Raw genomic sequence first — 21,080 nt, 5'->3', positions numbered from 1 at the left:
TCTGAATCCTTGAAGTAGAGTAATCCCAGCTGGGAGAGTGTTACACATTTTTTTTTTTCCTTCTATTTTAAATCTGAAATAGCTCCACTGGTTGCAGTTGAATTATTCTGGATGTACACCTGTGCTTCTAAAACCTAAATGTCACCTCTTGCTTTCACCCCATCCCATCAGTTACAGCTATCAGAGTTATGGAGTAACTGTTGTTTCAGCAGCAAAGTAAAGGGTCAGATTGTGAACTCTTGTTTCCATTGAGAAGCCACTAATCACACAGGCAAAATTCACATTAACAGGCATATTAATGGACTCCAATGCTCCTTGATATGATTAAGAGTTCATATGAAATGTGGGAAGCTTGAATGTAGGATTCTGAACAAGAAATGCTAGTAAAAAATGTCTTCTGTAGATGAATTTTTATTAAGTGTCTAAGGAATGGCACAATAATGAACTAATTGCCTGCAATCTTCCTTACTTTGCTGGCTTTATATTTGTGGATAGTTGCACATGAACCCCAGCTAAGGAAAACCTGACTCCTGCTCCCTGCAGTGACCTGAGAGGCCAGGTTGGGTCAATCCTACCTTCTGCTAGCAGAGTTTACCTGTGCTGGGAAACCCATCTTAGTGAGCAAAGACTGAAGGACCAGAGAGACTGAAGGAAATATTGGGCTTTATACTGTGCCTAAAATCTCTATGATGAATCCTCAGTACATGTAGGAAATCTGAGCATTTGCTTCTACCAGTTTGCTGTACTAGACTGAAACCCATGACAAAATCAATGTGGAAATAATGCCATGTCTTAGATTTTCATGAGGAAAAAAGAAAATAGAATTAAAGAATAAGCATATCAATAAAATTAAATATGAATTAAATAAGAAATATAAAATCAATTAAATGTCTGACCTCAATCCAATAGCTTAACCAGGGCTGAATGTAACGAATGATGGGAGCATCAAACATAAATGTTAACTGTTGAGGTGACAAATTACATTTTATGTAAACAATAAGAAACTGTGCTATAGTTCCATGGCAAATGCATGGCATAATTTATTTCTGAATATAATATCAAGTGGTATCCATAATTCAATACTTACATTGTCTTCTGACAACTTATCTATTGTCACCTTGGCCTCTATTAAGTGATTATTGAGTGCAATTATTTCATGGCTCAAAGCCCGTTTTTCCTCTTCATAATGTTGACCCTGCGTAGAAAACAAAGTCATCAGTATTTTTTTTCTACTGTCAGAATATTTCAGGAAAAGGCCCAGTGTTTGATGTCATTCCAGGTAAAAGCACAACAGACTAGGATTTATTTTTTATTTTACTGGCTATTTTCACTCAGCAGATGAGGCAATGCACTTTGAAAATACGAAGGTTGAATTGAGCTCACATCAGGAACCTTCACAAAAGGCTCTAGATAGACTGTGCAAAAGCATTTCATCAAGCACTAACTTAATCTTTCTTCATCAGAAGGCAAAGGTTCTAACCTGCAAGGGGCTTGGGCTTCTCCTGGTTTTTGCTCTGAGAATGTTTCACTTACACCATTAGCTCCTATTCTTGTTGGGGAGAAAGAACAATATTCAGAAAGAAAAGTAGCTGTGTCTGAGCTTAATTTCTTTTTGGATTATAACTGCATTGGCTGCTTTAAAAGCCCTGAATGAGGTTGTTAGTTTCTCAAAATGAGTATTTGCCTGATTGCAGGGTTCAGACTCATTAGCAGTATGTGACCCACTGTGGGATAACAGGAAAATAGTCTGATTCAACCTTCTTGCTGCCCACTAATTTAATCTTGTTTCCAGTAGGCTGTAACTCTATGATACATGCAAAGAAATCAGTGGGAAAAGTAAAGTGCCACTTGCCCTTTCCATCCAGTATCCTGTTTTCATATTGCAGTGTTTATTGTGGCACCTCATATAACAAAAAATATTTTGTGGCAATCATTTATAATCCTACCTCCAAACTTGCATTAGTATTAAAAGTATGATAACTTCTGCATGATCTACCTGAGATCAAGGCATCTTCCTTGTGCTCAGAGCTGTACAAGACCATGATAACAAGCAGCTTCATCAATTATCTGGAGGGATCTTTTAGAAAACAACGTTTCAATGTCTTTAGTATACACCTATTCTGTTTTGCAAACTCAAACCAGTGACAAAGTCACAACCTCACAGCTCATTCTAAAATTGTTAGAATAATTTATGAAGGACTTTCTCCAGCAGGCTGATTGTATTAGCCACTGAAATTTCCCAAATGCCGTGTCACCAGGGTCACACAAAAATATTCTGTCAACGCACAGGCGGTGTTGTCAGCTAATTGACAGCAATGGGAGTTGTGTGTTGTGAAGTCCAAACGAACATCAAGGTTAATCACCCAGCTGCAAAACACCAGGCTATATTAAGGAAGAGTAATTAAATTGGAAGTGGCAAGTCTCATCCTAAGTTTCAATTTAAAGAAAAACACGCTCTCAAATGGTCTATGCAGATCCATGTCTCGCTTTAAGCAGCACAGATATGATTGAAGTCTCTTTGGGAAGGTCTGGGCTGGCGTGTTTTAATGTGAGCTTTTGAACAGACTTCCTGTTCACTGCTATTGCAAGACCTCTGTCCTGACAGCACAGCTGTGCCTGGAGGCTGGTTCAGGCTTAACACCTCTCCTGGTTTTGTTCCCATGGATCAGGTGTTCCTGCTGTCTGCTTGGGGACTGTATCATGGAAAGCTAAAGCATGCCTTTGAGAGCTTGCAAGAGCTCCAGCCTCACTGATTTGAGCAAGACACATGATTTTAAGGGCTGTGTTTTTTAGTTAGGCAGATCAACATGGTTTTATGTGAGGCCCTTAGCTCTCATCAATTTTATTGTGATCTAAATAAGTAGGGTTTTTGCAAACCTCCTGGACATCTGTGCACTTCTAGAAATCTGTCTCCTTTGAGAGTATGAGTGAAGATTACATTTTCAAAGGTATTTAGCTGTGTAATGAGGTAGACAAGTGCTATGTTGGCATTGCTATCTTCCTATGTACCTGGGGAAAATGTGTCCCCTCAATTTTCTGAATCATTTCATGCTTTTGAAGGTTCCAGGCCCACTGAGTACTGGTTTAATCTTCCAAATAACCACTTTTATTGAAGATTTTATTAATCCTTGTATGACAAGTTGTCATCAATGCCAGGGCAGCTGATCTGTAGGACCTCCATTTGCTCCAAGTCTCTCTGATTGCAGTGGGTGTTACTCTTGGCTAACCAAATTGGACTTGACTCAATATATTTTACAGTTCAGGAAAGATCATCTGATCAAGGTTTAAGAGTCTTCACTGCAGAGAGGAACTCAAGTCTGCAGATTCAGTCTTTGTAAGCTGTACTTTCCATTGCGTTGAGTTATGCTGAATCTGACAGAATTATGGTTTCATTTTATTTCAGTTATGATAACTTTTGGTCTGATATTTTTCAGACTTTATATCTGACCAAGTGCGGCTTAAAAAAAAAACCAAAACATTTATATTTGTTGAACTGTAAAATTCACCTCAGTCCAAATTTTTACTATGCAGGTCAGCAGCTAGACACTAAAGTCATAGACATCTCAGAAGTACTGAGGAGGGGGGAGAGTGAGAAAGAAAGGCCAGTCCTAGTCTTTTCAACTAGTATGTTTCCATCTTTCTCTTTAAATCAGTATTGTTGACATGAGCAGTCAGTCCTCTGTGGCAAAGTGAGGTAGATTAAGGATGGAAATGACCCTGAAAGGCTTTGGCATATGGACCATATTCTGTGTGTCCAACTTCAAAAGTTGAGGGCTTCAGCTAGATGTTAGTGTGGTCCACTGGTGGCAAGAAGAGATTTAATCCTGACACCACCTTTGGGAATATGATGCAGCTGGAAGAGTGGCATGGTAGTGCTGGATCTCTGAACTAGAAGGATTGTTGCAGTCAGACAATCATATTTTCAACATTAGGTACAGATATCAGGCATGAAAGGACAAGAATCATAATCATAATCAAGGCTATGATTGCTAGTAACAAATAGAAATGCCTATTTTACTTATAACTACTTTTGGCAGACCCCTTTTTATGTGGAGGTTTTTAAATGCACTTTCATAAAGCTGGTGGCCTCTCCCCTCTCCTTTGGGTGATGCTTTCTGCTCTGCAGGTGCTAACAAACTCTCAAAACTTAATAACAAATTAAGCTAATGGTGTTATTAATATGCCAATAGCTCACAGCTGGCTGAGGGCTCCTGAAGTCCACTTCAGAATGCCACATCTGTAGGCTGCAATGGGCTGAGTGTCTGGTGGATTCAGAAGTCTGTGCTGGGTCATCTCAGTGCATCTTGTCTCTGCCTCCTCCCCCAGCACAGAGCCAGCATGAAAGCATGCAGCTCCACAGTGTCTGACTAACTTGAGAGAACTGCAATTCTGTGCCCACATCTGAGTCAGATCAAATTCATACTTCTGGCTGTCTCCAGCAGTACACAGCAGGGACATCAGTTTTGGGGGAACCAAGCTCTCAAAGCCCTTCCTCCTAGCCTGAATTTAGCATAAGCCTCACTGCCTCCTCAGATCTGATAAGGAACTGAGTAATTGCTCTTCACAACAGTATCAAATGATGTAATACAAGATATCACCACTGTCTGGAACCTTGTTTTTCTTATATTTTGTATCTATCATAGTGACCATCTGTTGTAAGACAAACCTCTCTTAGGGGACGGTGCTCCAAGGTCCAACAGATGTCCCAGCAGAAGTGCACAAAAAGTGCCCTCAGGACTGGTTAGCCTGGCTCAGTGCCACTGTTCCAGAGTCAACTAACCTCTCTGCTAGCCTGCTCAGGAGCGAGCTGAGCCTGTGTTTGGAAGCTCACCTTTTATTGGCCCCCCAGTCCTGCTCATGCACAGTTGGGGCCCGCCCTAATCAGGCACAGGTGGGCTTAACACAAGCTCATGCCCACTACCTGGTAATTAGTGGCACCTGGTTGCCTCATTTCACTACAACCATCACCTTTGTATCTTCAGAGATCTATAAAAATATAAGGTGTGACTTTCAAAGGTGTTTGGTATTTTCTAGACCCTTTATCTGTTACTTGTGGTATAAATGCAATGAAAAGAGTTTTGTTAGGTTGGCATAGCATGGAACAACTAATAGATAAGTGTATTTTGGAAAGCAACAAAAGCAGGATAGAAAGATCTGCTTTTCTTGTGTATTAGTGGATACACAAATGTTCCTACTCTAGTGTTTCAAGAGAAATGAAGCAGCCTGAAAGTCGGCTGTCTCTCTGGTAATGTTTCTGTCTCCCTTCAATGCTTTCCAGCAGCTGGAGAGAGTCCTACTGGAAAGCAGTGTCAGCCTATTAGTCAAGGCTGGACTGCATACTGTCATTTCTGCTGTCCTGTGGGAGCTTTGAGATGTGTACAGACCTTTTGAAATCAGTCTCAATTTTGCAAATGAGCTGTGCAGGTCTGTGGAAATGTCAGCCTTTCCTCACAAGGTGAAGGAAATCCTTTCTTGATGTTGCTGTAAAGAACATTTCAATGGGCAGCATTTTGGTGCTGCTGTGAGAATAATATAATGGTAGTAGTGACCATCAAGGCTGGCCAGAAACATCCTTTTGGGAAAACCTCTTAATAAGTAACACCTGAATGACAGACAGAAAGAGAGACTTGTTCTGTTACAAATACCACCGAAGTGGCACTGCTATCCCATCCTGTCTGCTAGGACAGAGGGTTACTGCAGTGTTTTTTGACATACAGGAAGAACTTTGTTCCCTTTTTCTCTATACTACTGTGCTTGTCCAGGAGAAAGACAGAACTTTCACTGGAGAAAACCCACACTGGTCTGGTTACATTGCTAACTCAGTACTTTTGTCAGAGGACCAGTTATGATCTTTTCAGTGCAAATATTAATAGGTGCTGTAAGGTATATGCTAAACAACTGCAATGATTTTATAGTTATGCTGTGGGTTGTAGTTGGTGAACAAGTGCTTGTGTGAGGCATACTTTCAAAACAAGGTCTTTATATTTTAAAGTGTTACTTCATAGTCCTATTGAAATTATCCTCTGAAAGATAAAACTGAGTGGTTGTGAATAACACAAAGCTGGGAGGAGTGGCTGATAAACCAGAGGCTCAGGTGTGGTCTATCAATGTGTAAATACCCAAAAGGAGGATGCAAAGCCAGGCTATTTTCAGTGGTGCCCAGTGACACGATGAGAGGCAATGGGCACAAGCTGAATCACAAATTATGCCATCTGAACATGAGGGAAAACTTTTACCATGAGTTTGACTGAGCACTGGAAAACGTTGCTCAGAGATGTGGAGTTTCTATCCCTGGAGATATTCAAAAGCTGTCTGGACATGTTCCTGAGCAACTTGTTCTTGGTGCTTGAGCACAGGGTGTTAGACCAGATGACATTCAGAGGTCCCTTGAAAACTCAACCATTTTGTGAGCTCTATAACAAATGATGGTTAGCAGACCCCACTTGACTGCTGTGCTAACTGGCATGCAGCATTTGGGGTTGTTATGATATACTATGTTTTAAAATCTTGCTATTAGCAAATACTGACCTATGACGTAGAAGTAAATGCTTATATTGTTATGAAAAGATGATTTAATATATAATTAATACATCTCTAGGTCCAAATAAAACAGGAAACGTGTTGAACATGGTATATATTCACTTACATTTCTCCCTCATAGAGACTTCAAACAAACCACAGGTTAGAGTTTGTGCACGTGAACATGTGTTTTGGAGTCAGTGATGCAGGATCTAATTATTAATAATAATTAAACTGATACTGCGGGGTGAGAGTGTGCTATGTATCACACAGGAAAGGCACACAGATGCTCCATGCATTCTCAGTGATTGTTCAATGACAGCAAGGATGAATTTGTTTCACAGCATCTGTCGGAGCATCTCTCATAGCCTGTTGATATATAAATAAAAGTATTCATCCCTTGTGGAACTGCAGGTTCAGAAAGTATGTGATAGTCTCTGCCACCAGATGTAAAACTTCACTGTTGCAGAGGAGAACAGTGTAGCTTTGGTCAAGCCAATGTTCACTCTTCCCACCCAGGTATGTCGTCATCTCTGCTGAGCACAGAGCAGTTTTGAAATACAGTATTTGAAGCTGGGGGCCTCTTAAATTGCTTGCAAAATTGTAAATAGAAACTGGGTTGCTGAGGGGGATGGCTAGGCCAGGGGAATATCTGATAATGTAAAGAAAAAAGAATGAGAAAACTTGTGGTGGAAATAAAAACCTTTTTTCTAATCTAACTCTTACAGTTAACAGCTGTTCTATTTACAGTGCTTCCCCACAGACCCAATGCATAATGCATGTTTTATCAATTGGCTCATAAAAAAGAAAAATGTGGATAAGATTTGGAAATATTCCTTGGTATTCTCTGCAGCAATTCATGATTTTAAGCATTCCTTCACGTTAGTTGAAGGCTCACACTGCACATCTTTGTGTTACAATGACAAGTTAAATGTCTCTGTGTGTTTCTGGATGCTCTGGAGCTGTCTGAGCTTGTGTCCCAGTGAAGAGCCTGGCTAGGGAAATCCCTTCTCACACTCACTTGCACCCATGGACAGAAGGTAAAGTAAAAAGCAGAACTGACAAGATGAGACCAAGCAAGAATAACAACAGGCATTTCAACAAACAATGAAAAACTGTATCATCTGCTGCCAGTTCATATGATCCTTGGGGTGCAGGATTTGGTGCTGATCATTGCTTGAGAGCACCATTTAATACGTATGGCATTTTTGGTTTTACTTCTTTGTATAACAAGCTCATTTTGGTTTAACAGTAAAATGAGTATGCAAAGCAGCTATTCCCTTACAGTCACCGAACCAAGAAATCTGTATAAAAATGTGCATCTTTACAATCAGCTAGAGAAAAAGAGGCAAACCTTTAGCTAATTTATTAGGTAATTCTTTGCCAAGTTACAAACAAAACTGCAGGAATGTGTAGAGACATAGTCAGAGTGTGTGTCAGCATCCTGATTGCACTTCACAATGTACTACTATCTCATCATTGCTTCCCATTGCAATAGTCCCCAGGACACCCATCCTTGTCTCACCACCTCTTCATAATGTTAACAGAGCCTGGCTTTCAGAAATGCCATTACATTATGTTAAGGAGTAATGACTAAACCATTATATTTATTGTATTGTATATTGGATATTTATTTAAACTGATTTTCTGTTTTCAAGTTACCAAGCATGCAGGCAAGGCTGCGTTCTTCAGGGGCAAATGTATGGCATTACAAATTATGAAAAGTATTTACTTGTCTTAGCTGGTCGGAGAAGATATGTTGATGTGTCTTATGCTAGAAAGTTTACCTGCTGCAAAAATCTGTTATCTCAGAGTTCTTCCACTGGAAGAAGATGGTGTCAAGAATATTATTTCAAAGCAACAGGCCTTTCTTATGATGAACACATGGGATAAGAGGAAGCAAAAATTGTATGAGGCTTGTGTAGGCTCAGAAAGAGAGTAGATTGCCATAGTTTAAGTTTTTTTAATTAGGTAATTTTATCTAAGAGCTCATTAAAAAATTAGAAAAGAATTACATGGTCACAGGGAAATGAAAGAGCAGAGACTTCACAAGTCATGTGAATGGGTGGCAAAGGAGAAGGACCATTGCTCCAGGCCACACAAGGTAAGCTCATTGGGCTCACAGCTTGAAGCTGTAACTCTAATGACTGACTGTTTGATGCTCAAACTTTCTAGCCACACAGGTTCATCTGTGGAAATGGAGACATTATTTGAGACAGGATATTGCTTAAACTCTACTTAAATGGACTGGGAAGAGAAAATGCCATCAATTTTTTTTCATCAATCAGTAAATGGCCTAGGAAGGAAAAAGTGCAATTCTGAACTTTGGCTTCTTCTATTAATTCATGTTAATTTCAGATCTCTTTAATATGCTAGTGAATTCTAATTAGAGTTGACTACTTAAGTGAACTGAATTTGCCAACCAAACAACAAAACCAAGGCTAGGCTATTTACAGTACTTTGCTCTTTAATAATTTGTTCCGCTCTAGGAATTTTGACATTCACATTTCCTATCACCTTTTGACATTTTTTCTTATTAATTAGATGTGTAGAAGAAAAATCAATCTCCCCTTCTCCCCCCCTCTAATTGCTGCCTTAAAATAACTGTTTAGTTAAACACTCTCTCTTGGGTGTTAAGATACTTGTCTCTCAGAAAGGTTTGCTAAGATTTCTCATGTTCCCATGGCAAGGCAGACTTTTCCTCTCTGGGTTTATACTTGTATTTGAGTGCACAAAATCTGTTCTTATGCTGAGCCAGATTTGTATCCAAGCCCTGCCTGGTGCAGCCTGCCACAGCAGGGCTGCTCTCCCTGCAGCTCTTGCCATGACAGGAATCCTAGTGATAGTCTTATTGCTGCACTATTGTTATCTTGTAGGTTTCTGTTGCCTGACTAACTCAGTTCACATCTAGGGCTCTTCCTTTTGAAATGGACCCTTAGAAACACCTCCACATTCAAAGCTTGTGTGCCTTTATATTCTGCTCTTCTCACCTCTCTAACCAATTTAATGTAAATTGAAAAAGCAGCTGTGTTGTTAATTGGAAAGATTTGGTAAGCGGGCTGAAAAACTGCAAGTGTAATACAGGGAATAAGCACAATGCCCCTGTGTCTTCTCCATGTGGATTAGTCCTTCCTTTTTATTAGAAAATATGTTTGCTATTTGCTTTGTAAAATCTCATCTTTGGTAAAGCTTTTTAGAGGTTTGGTGGGTTTCTCTCTTCTCTCCCCTGCCCTCTCCTCCCCCTCCCCCTGCATTCAAACTCAGATCCTTGAGAACATTGTGAGAAAATCCCTTTAAGCTCTTTTCAAGACAAAACAGGGGAAGTTCATTAAAGTAATATGCTCTGTTCAGAATATCTGACCCCTCAGATTGCAGAACAATGTATTTATTCAAACAGTCATAACCAAGTATAATGACTGCATTAAATAACAAGTGTTAAAAAAGTGTAAAGAAGCTTTATTATGTAAATTGCTTGAACAGAAAGCATCTCTTCCAATCCTTTCTCTGCCTTCTAATGAAGATCTCTGCAGAGCTGTTTTGGTAGTTGTTGTTGTACTGATTTTTTTATACGAGTTTAATTGTGGCCCTTTGGAATTGCAGAGAAGCCTTGGGTGGAGGGACAGTCAAGTGAATCCTGGAGAGCTGGAGCAAAGCTTGATGCATGATTGTGGTCAGCTCAGGCATTAGATACAGTCACACTTGATCCTCATATGAGGATCCCTGTTTCTGTTGACCAGTGTTTGAGGAATAGATTCTCTGGTATAAAGGCTGCAGAATGGATTTCTCAGAGTGCTGCTTAAGCTCTCCTGTAAAGGGAAGTGCAGCATTTCGTCCCCATCTGACTGCTGAGATAAAATCTAAAGAAAATGAAACATGCATATAATTTTAAAAAAGAATTTGTTCCTACACACATGTAGGAAACTCACTGCTGTGTGCTCCTTACATTTTTGCTGTTCAGTGTGGTCACTTGGACAGTTGTCAGCAGAGTTTGCCTAGATGAGGGAGGCTCTGCCATTTGGCCAGGAGAAACCTCAAAACCCTTCTTCCATGTCATAAGGTGACTGCTATATGGATCAGTTGTATTACCTGAATTAGCTCTACTCTCCCTTGTGCCATATCAGAGCTATGCTTGAATTTCATTTGCCTCCTAACTGTTCTGCATTTTCCTATATATATAACTACACAGTCCTTTTTTTTTTACTAGTGAATCTGGTTTAAAAGGCCTCTTCTGCCGCACAGTTCACAACCCCATCAGTTATGCTGGCCCAAATTTGTTGCTATCCTGAAAGCCAAGCTGGTGAAAAATAGCCCTTTAAAATGCAAAAAACCCTTTGTTTGGGAAAGAGGTCTTTTAAGCTGTCTTTGCCATTGAGGAAATTGTACATGGATTCAATTTCTTCATGGCATTCAGAAATCTGGCTCACAGTCTGAATGTCATCCCGTAGGATCTCAAGATTCAGTTCTCTTTCACCCTAGAGCTTTTAAAAAAATTGAACACTGATTTCTTGATACCTTTTATCATAGCTTTTCATGTATCAACTAATAATATTAAATCTTTAAGGTCCTATTTTTACAGCAACTTATTAATATCCTCTTTAGCAGAGCCTAAGACAGACCTTCCTTATTTACATGTCTGGAGTGTTGCTGTCCAAGTCTAAGCTAGTCTCCTTCCTGCCTTCATTCAATTGGCATAGAGATTCCTTCAAGGCAAGGAATTCATCATTGTATAATGATTTTTTTTTGAGAATTGCTGGAGGAACAGCTGCACAACACTGCCTCCCTCTCTCCACTGGCTGTTAACAATGATGAGGATAAAAATCATAGAATTTTTAGGGTTGGAAGGGGCCACTAAGGTCATCTAGTTCCAACCCCCCTGCCATGGGCAGGGACACCTCCCACTAGATTTAAGCCTAGCCTTAAAAACTTCCAGGGACGGGGCCACCACCACCTGTCTGGGTGCTTCAGACATTTACATGCTAAATGTACATGTAGCTTTAGATACCTAAAGCTAGGCAAAATAAAGCTTACTTCAAATAACTAGCTCAATGCCATACAAATCATATTTGGCAGAAGTGAGGACTGAATCCATATCTCCTAAGACATAAGTCTTGTAATTCATGGGAAGCTTGTTTTTCTGTGGCTGTCCCCAGGGAAGAGCAGCATGAAGGGATTTTACAACTAATGTAAATCTAGCTGAGACAGCCCTTCAGGAAGTTGATTGGAAATGATCTATTGCCAGTTTTGATGGAAAAACCCCAAGAAATGGACAATATTCTACTCCCCTGATGACAGGCGTTTTATGCCTCTGTGTTTGCACTTTAACCCATTTTGAACAAGTCTGGTTCCTGAGTGTAGTCATTGTTCTTATTTTTTCATATTAAAAAGCTGTCTGATATCCAGCATTTTCTTCTGTGAAGCATTTATACAAGTCAGTTGTCTTTCTTTGCTACACTAAACAAAGGAACACCTTGAATCTTTTGCTGAGGCAGCTTCTTCTCAGGCTCATTTTTCAAGTGTCAGTCAGCTTGAATGATTTTCACACTGTTTTTAAAAAAGGTAAGTACCAGAACTTCATTCACTGTCTTCAAACTGGACTCTCACTTGTCTGAAGCTGTGGCAGAACCATCATTCCACTGATTAATGCTGAGAACTGAAGCAGTTCCTGGGCTGTCCTGATCCAGCCCTCTGAAGAGACTTCTGTAACAGAAATATCCCAATGCCTGCTACTTTTTGAGGTAGCTTTTTGTAACTTTCCCACCCATATGCTAACTGGTTTTGATACTGTATAACAGTAATTCTGTAATCTATCTGAATTCTGTAATTCTATGAAGTTATACTCACCATGTCTTACTATCCAAATATGTCTACTCAGTTGCCTTTCCTAAAGAAGTTGTCGTTTATTTAAATTTTTTCATCAAAGCATGTTTACTTTCATTATTTATATTCCTGTTATTTAATTTTCCAGTAGTTGAAAACCACAAACAATCTCTTTGTGTTTTTTAGAACCTCTATTTTCTCCATTCTATATTTAACCTCTTGAATGTTGGTTCACATGTTGGTACAGGTTTTTTTCAACCTTTGCCAAGATTCAGTGATTTACTTAAAATGAACCTCAGCTTAACACACTACTATACATTTTTAATTTGGGTTGGAGTAGGAAGCTGGGAATCTGCTCAGCTAGTTCTTTCAGGAGTCTTAGGTGGAAGCTTATGTATGCTTGTGGTGTTATTTAAAAAAATTTTTTTTGCAAGTGTTCCCTAAGACATATTGCTCAGCATTTTCTGTAATTTCCATTAACTTTCAGAGCTGGATTGCAGTCAACAGAAAAAATGTTCTGGCTTAAAGCAGAGTCTGACACAAGAGCTCTGTCTCCTGCCAACTGCAGGTGAGTGAAGAGGGAAAAATGCTCATCCACTTTCTGATCCTTGTGGCAAGGCCAGGACATGAAATGACCCAAAATGTTGCAGTTATATCAGAAGGAGACATTTTCCAGCACAGGCAGTCTGCAACAGTGGCTTTGCAAAGCTGTTGTAATAAGAACAGGACAATCACACTATGGTCTCACATTTGGACAACACAGGGCTACAGAGACTTTGCCCAGCATTATTACCCCAGACTTTCAAGACACCTCAACAGCAGAAACGTTTAGAATATCTCTGGATGTTATGCTGTGTGACTTTGAAAAACCCTTCTGCAAAGTGTCAGAGGTAGAAACTCTGTCTGTAATGAGCTTTTCAGTCTAACCTTAAGACACTTGATTTCTTTTTTTAGCTATGGGACTTGTCAAGTGACATTGCTCTGAAAGTTAAATGCTTTTTCTAACCAATTAAATCACTTTCAGACAAGGCCCTCTGGGAGAAAGAAAAAAACAGCAAACACAAATCCAAATCAAAACACAAAACTTTCCGGTAAACACACAGTATTAAAATGAAAAGGTTTTAATTTGGTCTTTTGATAATTTCTGTCTTTCTCTTCTCTAAGGGATGGTCCTCCAATCATAGATTCTGAAAGCATTTGACAGCTACTTCCTCCCTCCCAAGGGAATATGGAGAGAATAATCTCCCCATGCATGGATATATTTGAAGATACAGTGACGATAGAGTGAAGACTCTAGGCTTCAGGCAACCTGAAAGCTAGAAGCCAATGTTGAAGGCCCCTGCACTAGTCTCAATGTTCAGCAGAAGGAATAGGATTCACTCTTAAAAGTGAAAATGTCAAATACATTTTGGATCAAAATTTATTTAAATTCCCTTTCCTATCCTGTTGTGGTAGGGAAAAGTATTGGTGTGCTAGAATCTAGCTCTAGTAAATGGCTTAAAGTCATCAGCAAAACTATGGCTTGGTTCCCTCTCAATTTAGTTGCTATATATGTAGGAAAATGTAACCTATTACAGACATTTAAAATATGTTGAAATATAATCTAATACGGGTAAATAGCAAGAAAAAGTTTAATTGCAGTCAATGGGAGATCTGTACTATTTAAACCTCATCACAGCTTATGGTAACTGCTTGTGGTGATAAAACTAGGTACTATATGAAGTTATAGAAACACATCCTACCACTCTGGTATAATTTCAAAGTCCATACTTTCCAGCAGATTTGATACAGGTTTATTCTAAGCAGCTTCCTAATTGCTATTTGATATCTAGTGAAAATGCAATTCAAAAGCTGGCATGAGGTGCCAAGTCAGGTTTTAGGTTCTCTGGATCTGTCTTATGTGAACATCCAGGCATTCATGAAGAATTTAGCGAATACAATTTTTTTTTTTTTTTTTTTTTTTTCTGGTGAGTAGCTGCCTGAAGATCCTGCAGAAACCTGGCTAACATTTCATGAGATGCTTTTTGCCTGGTTGAAGAAAACTGAGTCCATAAATGTCCCCTGTGTGTCCTGGTGCAGTAAAAACCATCCTATCACACTACTCCATGAAGATGAAGGTCATTATCATAGCAGTCTGTCTGCTCCTTGTCTCTGGAACTTTGTGAAAGCTTTGAGCTTTGGTGAGCTGCTCTGAATGTCCATATAAGTCTGTCCAGTCTTTCTTGGGAAAACCTCATGAGCCATCACTCCACATCAGCCTTAGTGAGAAGAAAAGCTGTCATTGAATGGAGCCTGGAGTCAGGTCATGGACATGAGAGTGAATGGAAGAGTGAAGACTGCAGGTAATGAAAAATGAAAATCAGAGAGTGAGATCTTTAAACTCTACAAAATGTTATCTGTCACTATTTATCATAGTCAAGTGACCACAGACCTGTGAGAAGTTTAGAATTGAAACCCCTAATGTATTCTTCATAGGAACAAAAGCTCCTGAATTATTCAGCAACCTAAAATGTTCCTACTACAGATGACTCAGCTTCTCTATGCTTTATTTAAAGGGTCCTACAGTATCAGTCTGCAGCTATGAAACTATATAATAATTTTTTACAAATCCCTAGTTCTATTTTCAGTTGTTGGAAACAACCCTACCAATGGACTTCTGCAGTATGCATTCATCTGCATCTAGCTTTGTGACTGTTTCCATCAGTATTTTATCTTAGCTGTATATTATTGTTTTGCCTGGTATATGTGGCATCATAACAGCAGGCTAGGACGCTCAGGTCTTCTGTGAATAGGAAAGAAACTCTTCGCAAGACTTTAGACTATCGAGACAAAACTGTAAAACCTGGCTCAGGTTGATGTTTTAATGTTAATGTGATGCAAAAAAACCCCACAAAACAAACCAAAAAACAACAACAACAACAACAAAAAAAAAACCCCAAACCAAACCAACCAAACAAAAAACCCAACTTGAGTGATGGCTTCTCTTCAAGATTCAATCAGAAGATCTCTGACCAGAAACCAGACATTTTGCATCACCTTAACAACAGCCTGCTTTTCTTTCTGTTTTGATGCTGCTTGAATAAAGTGGCCTCACCATTTAAAAATATTAAGGATTTCCCTCTAAGACTAATTTCCCATTATTCATGTGTTGCTAATCTTTTTTTCAAATTACCACACTATAAAACCTCTCTTCATTATTTCAAAATGCAACAGACAAAACAGACTTTTAAAATAAAATTTGCTTTCCCAGCTGAAAACTGAAAAGCATTACTTTGTGCTTATAATATGAATGAGATGCACAACATTTCTTTTAAAAGAGGATTAAAATCCAATAATCTCACTGGGAAATATTATGGTGCTGAAACAAAGTTGATAAGAGACCCATTTCATTAGCATACCTTTTGTAATGAGGAGGAACAGAAGTTTTCCAACTGAAGAGCCAAGTGTGTGTGTGAGTAGAATCCCTCCAGCCTGAACCTTTTCATAGCACTGATGTTAATTTCTCTCTTCTTGTAAATCTAATTTTTAAAGGCACTTTTCAATTCTCCTTAAAGTCGAGATAAAAAGATGATTGGCTGTTTCCTATAGTGATTGGAGAGGCTGCCACCTCCTGACTGCTGGGAAGAACTGCTGAGTAAGAGTCAAACGAAAATGGAGTCAGAACAGAAAATGTGTTCATTTTCCAGCTTCTCAACTGCATGCAATAGTACTTATGGATGATAGTTACTCACAGGACCCATTCTCAGTGTTGCTCTGTGTATTAACCTGGGGAAGACTGAAAGCCCTGCTGTTCTGATATTTCTAACTATGAAAAAACAAGGGTTAGCAAATGCTGAATATACTACTGTTCCCTCAGGTTGAGTACCAAGGAACTTTAATGATTAAATCTGGAAGATAAATGGCCTTAGAATGCTGAGGAGCTACTTAATGTTCCTGTTTTCTCAAATGCCTGCTGAGATCAGGACAAGTAAGAAGTATTTTTTCCCTTTAGGAAAAAAATAAAAACCATGTAAATTATGACAGTAATATTGGAAGAAAAAAAGATGCAGGTGCCATATGGTGTTATGGCATATGCAAGCACTGCAAGGATGATCACTCACTGCATTGAATATAAATTTAACACTGGGATGTTAATGCATTCCCTAGTATTGCAGTCATGCCTGGGAGCTGTATTCATGAACTGCAACCCCAGTCAAGAGCAAAATGCCATGCAGGGAAGAAAACGAAAGAGATCTCACCAGCCCTGGGGATCATTCTTGGTCCCAGCTGCCTAAATGTAGTTAAGCCAGATCCCATGCTCTTGTTTAAAGGATCCTGATTTTGTTAGGAGAACCCTTAAGGATCCATGACGTTTTATCTGCATTGTCCCTTTAAATTCATTCTTAAAAGGCAACTTTTGTCAAAGACACAGAATTCTCAGACTTCTTCATATGGCAGAAAATTTGATAGGTTTCTATTATGTCATCTAGTATATACACATGTTGTATGAACAGTACTGAAAGAGTGATGGGTGGGCCACTGCTGCTTTGCATTGGAGATGCTGTCATAGAAATGCTGATGCTTACATCAAAGTGTGGTTACGTAGTAGCATTCAGAAGAGGAGAAATTACTTCGATGTCTCTCTTAGGCACTGTTTCTATTGCCTTTGTTTGGATATAGTAATTTTGTACCAAAACTGAATATGTCGGTAATTCACAGTATGTCCTCTTAGGCTTTCTTATTGCTTTGCTTTCTCTCTCTCCACTGCCTCCTCTTTTCCAACAACCAGTCCCTGTCACTTTTTCTTTAGCTTGACTCACCCTGCAGCCAGCTGGCTTTCAGCTGGCTCCCTGAATTCTGTGTAATAAAAAAGAAACAAGGACCTCTTTACTCTGGCATAGATTACTTTTGTTGTAAGCCCTCAGTAGGCCTTTATTTTCATTTCTGGCACAGAACACAGCCCCTGAAAGAGTAAATGAGAAGAAAAAAAAGTCATCATCTGCTGAAGAGTCAACACACTCAAGTATGTGTATCCAAGGAAAGCAGCCCTATGACTGCAGACCACTCCTGAAAATTTGGCTTTTGTCTCTAAGAGGCACGAAGGTCTTTGAAAATCTGGCACTACACATATAAACGCATTGAATACAGAGCAATGCTGAGAAAATGCTCTTTTCACAATGAGATGTGCTTGAAGCCAAAGGTGCATTGGACTAGAAAGGCCCCTGTGAGTTAATGAGTCCCACTCCTGGCTATTGCAGGCAGCTGTGCTGTAAATCCCAAGCAGAAACTGATCCTGCTCCAGCATCAGTGTAACTTAGCAGTGGAGCTGCCCCGGTGTTCTACTACTCTGGGGATTTGCAACCTTTATCTAAAATTCAGGCAAAATTTATTAATGGCTGGTGTCTATCCATTTGTTATTGCAACATCAGTGCCTTTCAGTTTAAATAGCTTTTAGCCTTTACGAAATTTATAAAATCTTAGACTGACAAGTTTATAGAAAGCAGTAAGGATCCCTGCAATTCTCTTAGGCTAAACAAGCCAGCATCTTTTAATCTCATTTCAGAAGATAAATTCTTCATTTCCTTGATTATTGTAGTCCTGTTACAGACTGAATTAATCTTCCTTGCATCTGTGTGCTGGGGATTGCATATTGTATTCCAGATGGCCTCATAATGGCCTTGTTCTCTAAAAATGCCTCACAAGGGACATCTGAAGCCAAATTACTTTTCCAGCTATGATTGTCTCATCAAGCCAGAATTTTATTCTTTTCTGGCACCTTCAGTAGCAGATCCCAAATTTATGACAGATTTTTTCATTAGTTTGAGGGCATAGGTTTGTTCTGCCTGCGGATGGGCACATATCTGACCAACGTGTTGAAGCACAGGGCCCTTTCTGCTCATGTAGTCACTACAGTAACACAGCCAGTCACTGTAAAGGACTAATTCATGCTCTATCTGATGCTGGAAGTGCCTGTCTTTCCCAATTGGTTACAGAAGGAACATGGGAGTTTCATGTTGCTAAATTGGGTTACATGGTTAGGTGGGATGAGCCTGGCTAAAGATTTTCAGCACACACTTTTTAGTGTCTGCTCCAGAATGTCACCTTGTTCACATGACCCAGGAGCACCAGTGCTCTCTTAGGCTTCCCAGTCCTCACCACTGCAGTCCAGTTGCTGGAACTGATGTTTGACAAGTGATCACTGTAGAAAGGCCTTATATTGGCATTCTCTGACCCTAAAGCTTCATCCTTTGTTTCCTAGAATGTTGATTATTCAGCTGCTTTTCTCTTAACATGCTTATAGCCTTCTTTCACATGGTAATTTTTTATTTTCTGCTCACATGTGTATGAGATATTGATTTTGCTTTGTTCCACCTGAGTGTCTGTTTCACTTCCTTTTGGGCTATCCTGAACACTAATTTCTCCACTCCCATTTTAGACAATTACTTTTTTCCTTGTCCTACTGTTTACACATCAAAGTTCCATTTGTTTTATATTTTACTTTCCCTTGTGAGTTGTGGGACACCTTGAGTTTTGCCAGTTTTAAATTTATTTCAATGCTTTATGACATAAAGATTCTCCTTCCAAGCCTTTAAGATTCTCTGTTTATTCAAAGTGTTACCTGGGTTGCAGTTTGTCATTCACATAATCTCATAACTACTCTCTACAATTTTTCTTCTGATTTGCAGTGCATAATCCTGTATCTTTTATTTCAATAGCTTCCAGCCTTTTTCCACATTCTAGGTTCTTGAATTCTTTAGTACAGTTAAACAATCCTCTTAATTCCTCTGTATTCTGTCAGTTCAGATTTTCATCTTAATTTCTCTGAACTGTGCTGTAAAATCTGATATCAGAGTTGTGTACAAATTTGACATTATTCTATCTCTGAGGTATCTCTCAAAACAGTGTTTTTCTAAACATCAATTTATGCGTTAATGAAAACTATTTGAGTGTTTTTGCAAGTTCTGGTTGAGTTTCTCAAAATACCTTTCTGTAGTGTGTATCTGACCTACACCTGCGTGGGCCTCTTCCATGCACTGATATCATGGTTCCACTGTAATGATTAAGCACTCTCCTTTAATTATTCTCCATGCTCTGTGTGAAAAGCATCTTCAACAGACAGAAAATCAGTGAATTTGTTTCAACCTAACCAGTACCCACAGTTCTATTTTCTGGATTTTACTTATTTTTTAATTATTTATTTCATTGGCAGAATTACAGAAGAAAACGCATATCATAGGAACTGTTCTGGGCTTTTCACATCACTATGAGATGAACAATTTCTCAGTTCTTCCTCTAAGTTTATAAATTCATCTCAGACAAAGTCATATGTCTTGGCTTTGTGGGGAGGGAATGAAATCAAAAGTAGGTATTTTTAACCCAGATCTCAGTCATCTGACTGGGTGACTTTGAACTACAGTAAATTAGCTGCATTGAAATTATGAGGTGCCCAAAAATAGCAACAAAACTTGGGAAATTCAGGTGTTCACTGGTTAGGTTTACAGTGCTTTCCATAACAAATTACTATCCCGGCTCTATTTTTTTTTACCATTTCTTAGTCAATTAGACCACATTTCTTAGGCCTCCACGCTGTCCTAATAAGCAGAGAGTAAGAAGTGGATCTTTAAAACTCAAGACTTGAGTTAAAACCCTTCAGGCATGAAGCAGACATGTTTACTGGTGACATACAGTAAATACTGATCACTGGGTTTCAAGTGCTCATTTAAAATAAAACATGGGTTACAGACTCAGGTTGACAGATACTTGGTTGACAGTGTAACTGCTCTGGTGTGCTCACTTGTGTGCTCTTTTTTGCTGTCCTTCTCTTTTCCTTCTTTCCTCTCCTCCTCTACATTTTCATCAAAGCTAGCAGTTTGAGATCACCCAGCCAAACTTTAGTGGGACCTGTTTGTTTACTTTCACTGTTTATATCTTGGGATGCTTGGCTGAAGGTAATTTTAGTTCTTTGAACCATATTAAAGCAGGGCTGTGATTTCAGCTATCCTTATATGAACAGATTAATATTTCATAAATTTGTCACAAGAAGCAAATATTTACCCTTGATTTTGAAAAGAAGGTAAATTTTGAGAGTTTTTTCATCCTTATAGGAAGAAAAAATACCTGCTACAGCACTGGTTCTATGTACCTTTTGATTAGATCTCTTAAACTACCTGGAAAATTCTCTTAAGAGCTGCCTCAGAACATGGGGATTAATCTTGACTATACTTCAGCTCCATTTCAGTTCTTTTAACTGTTTGCTCACTAGAAAAGACAATAAAACTTTATTGCCATTCTGAAGGGCTTTTATGCAGGCACCTGTGCATTTGAAGCACATAGAAACTTATGCAGAATACGAGCTGATGATTTAAATAGGGTTGTGGGAATAGCACTGGGAAAAGCTGAACAAATAAAAAGGAACTAGTTCATTCATCATTTTAATAGCATTTAGCTTGCCTCATAAAGAAAGTGGCAGCTTTTATTGCTCATACAAGGACTTATGCCACTATTAAAGACTGATGCTTCAGCTCCTTCTGCTTTAAACTCCAGACTGTGAAAAACCCCAGTGGACTGAATTCTATTTACCACTTAGCACTGAAATGCTATCTAATAGAACAAAGTGGAAGGACAATGTTTAGAAACAGCAAGTTCAATATTTAAAGGCAGAAAAATAATACCTTAAAAACATTTGGCTCAGCATGTTGAGCTGTTAGATGTTTCTGGATTCAAATGCATTGAATTCATGCTAAAATAGAAAGGTGCAATAGGGT

At 39.0% G+C, this 21,080-nt stretch overlaps 1 protein-coding gene across 3 annotated transcripts in view; it reads right to left on the bottom strand.

Moving 5' to 3' along the window:
• BEGAIN (brain enriched guanylate kinase associated) overlaps positions 1-21,080 on the bottom strand; it is a 147,454-nt gene that overhangs the window by 7,589 nt on the left and 118,785 nt on the right. For all 3 annotated transcript variants that reach the window (XM_071745575.1, XM_071745573.1, XM_071745574.1), the window contains one exon: positions 1,088-1,195. In XM_071745575.1, coding sequence (XP_071601676.1) covers positions 1,088-1,195 — 108 coding nt within the window. The remainder of the gene's footprint in view (positions 1-1,087; positions 1,196-21,080) is intronic.

The sequence above is a fragment of the Heliangelus exortis genome, chromosome 5, assembly GCF_036169615.1.
Source record: "Heliangelus exortis chromosome 5, bHelExo1.hap1, whole genome shotgun sequence".
Taxonomy (NCBI): domain Eukaryota; kingdom Metazoa; phylum Chordata; class Aves; order Apodiformes; family Trochilidae; genus Heliangelus; species Heliangelus exortis.
The sequence above is the reverse complement of the archived record's forward strand: the minus strand, read 5'-3'. Positions and strand labels throughout refer to the sequence as shown.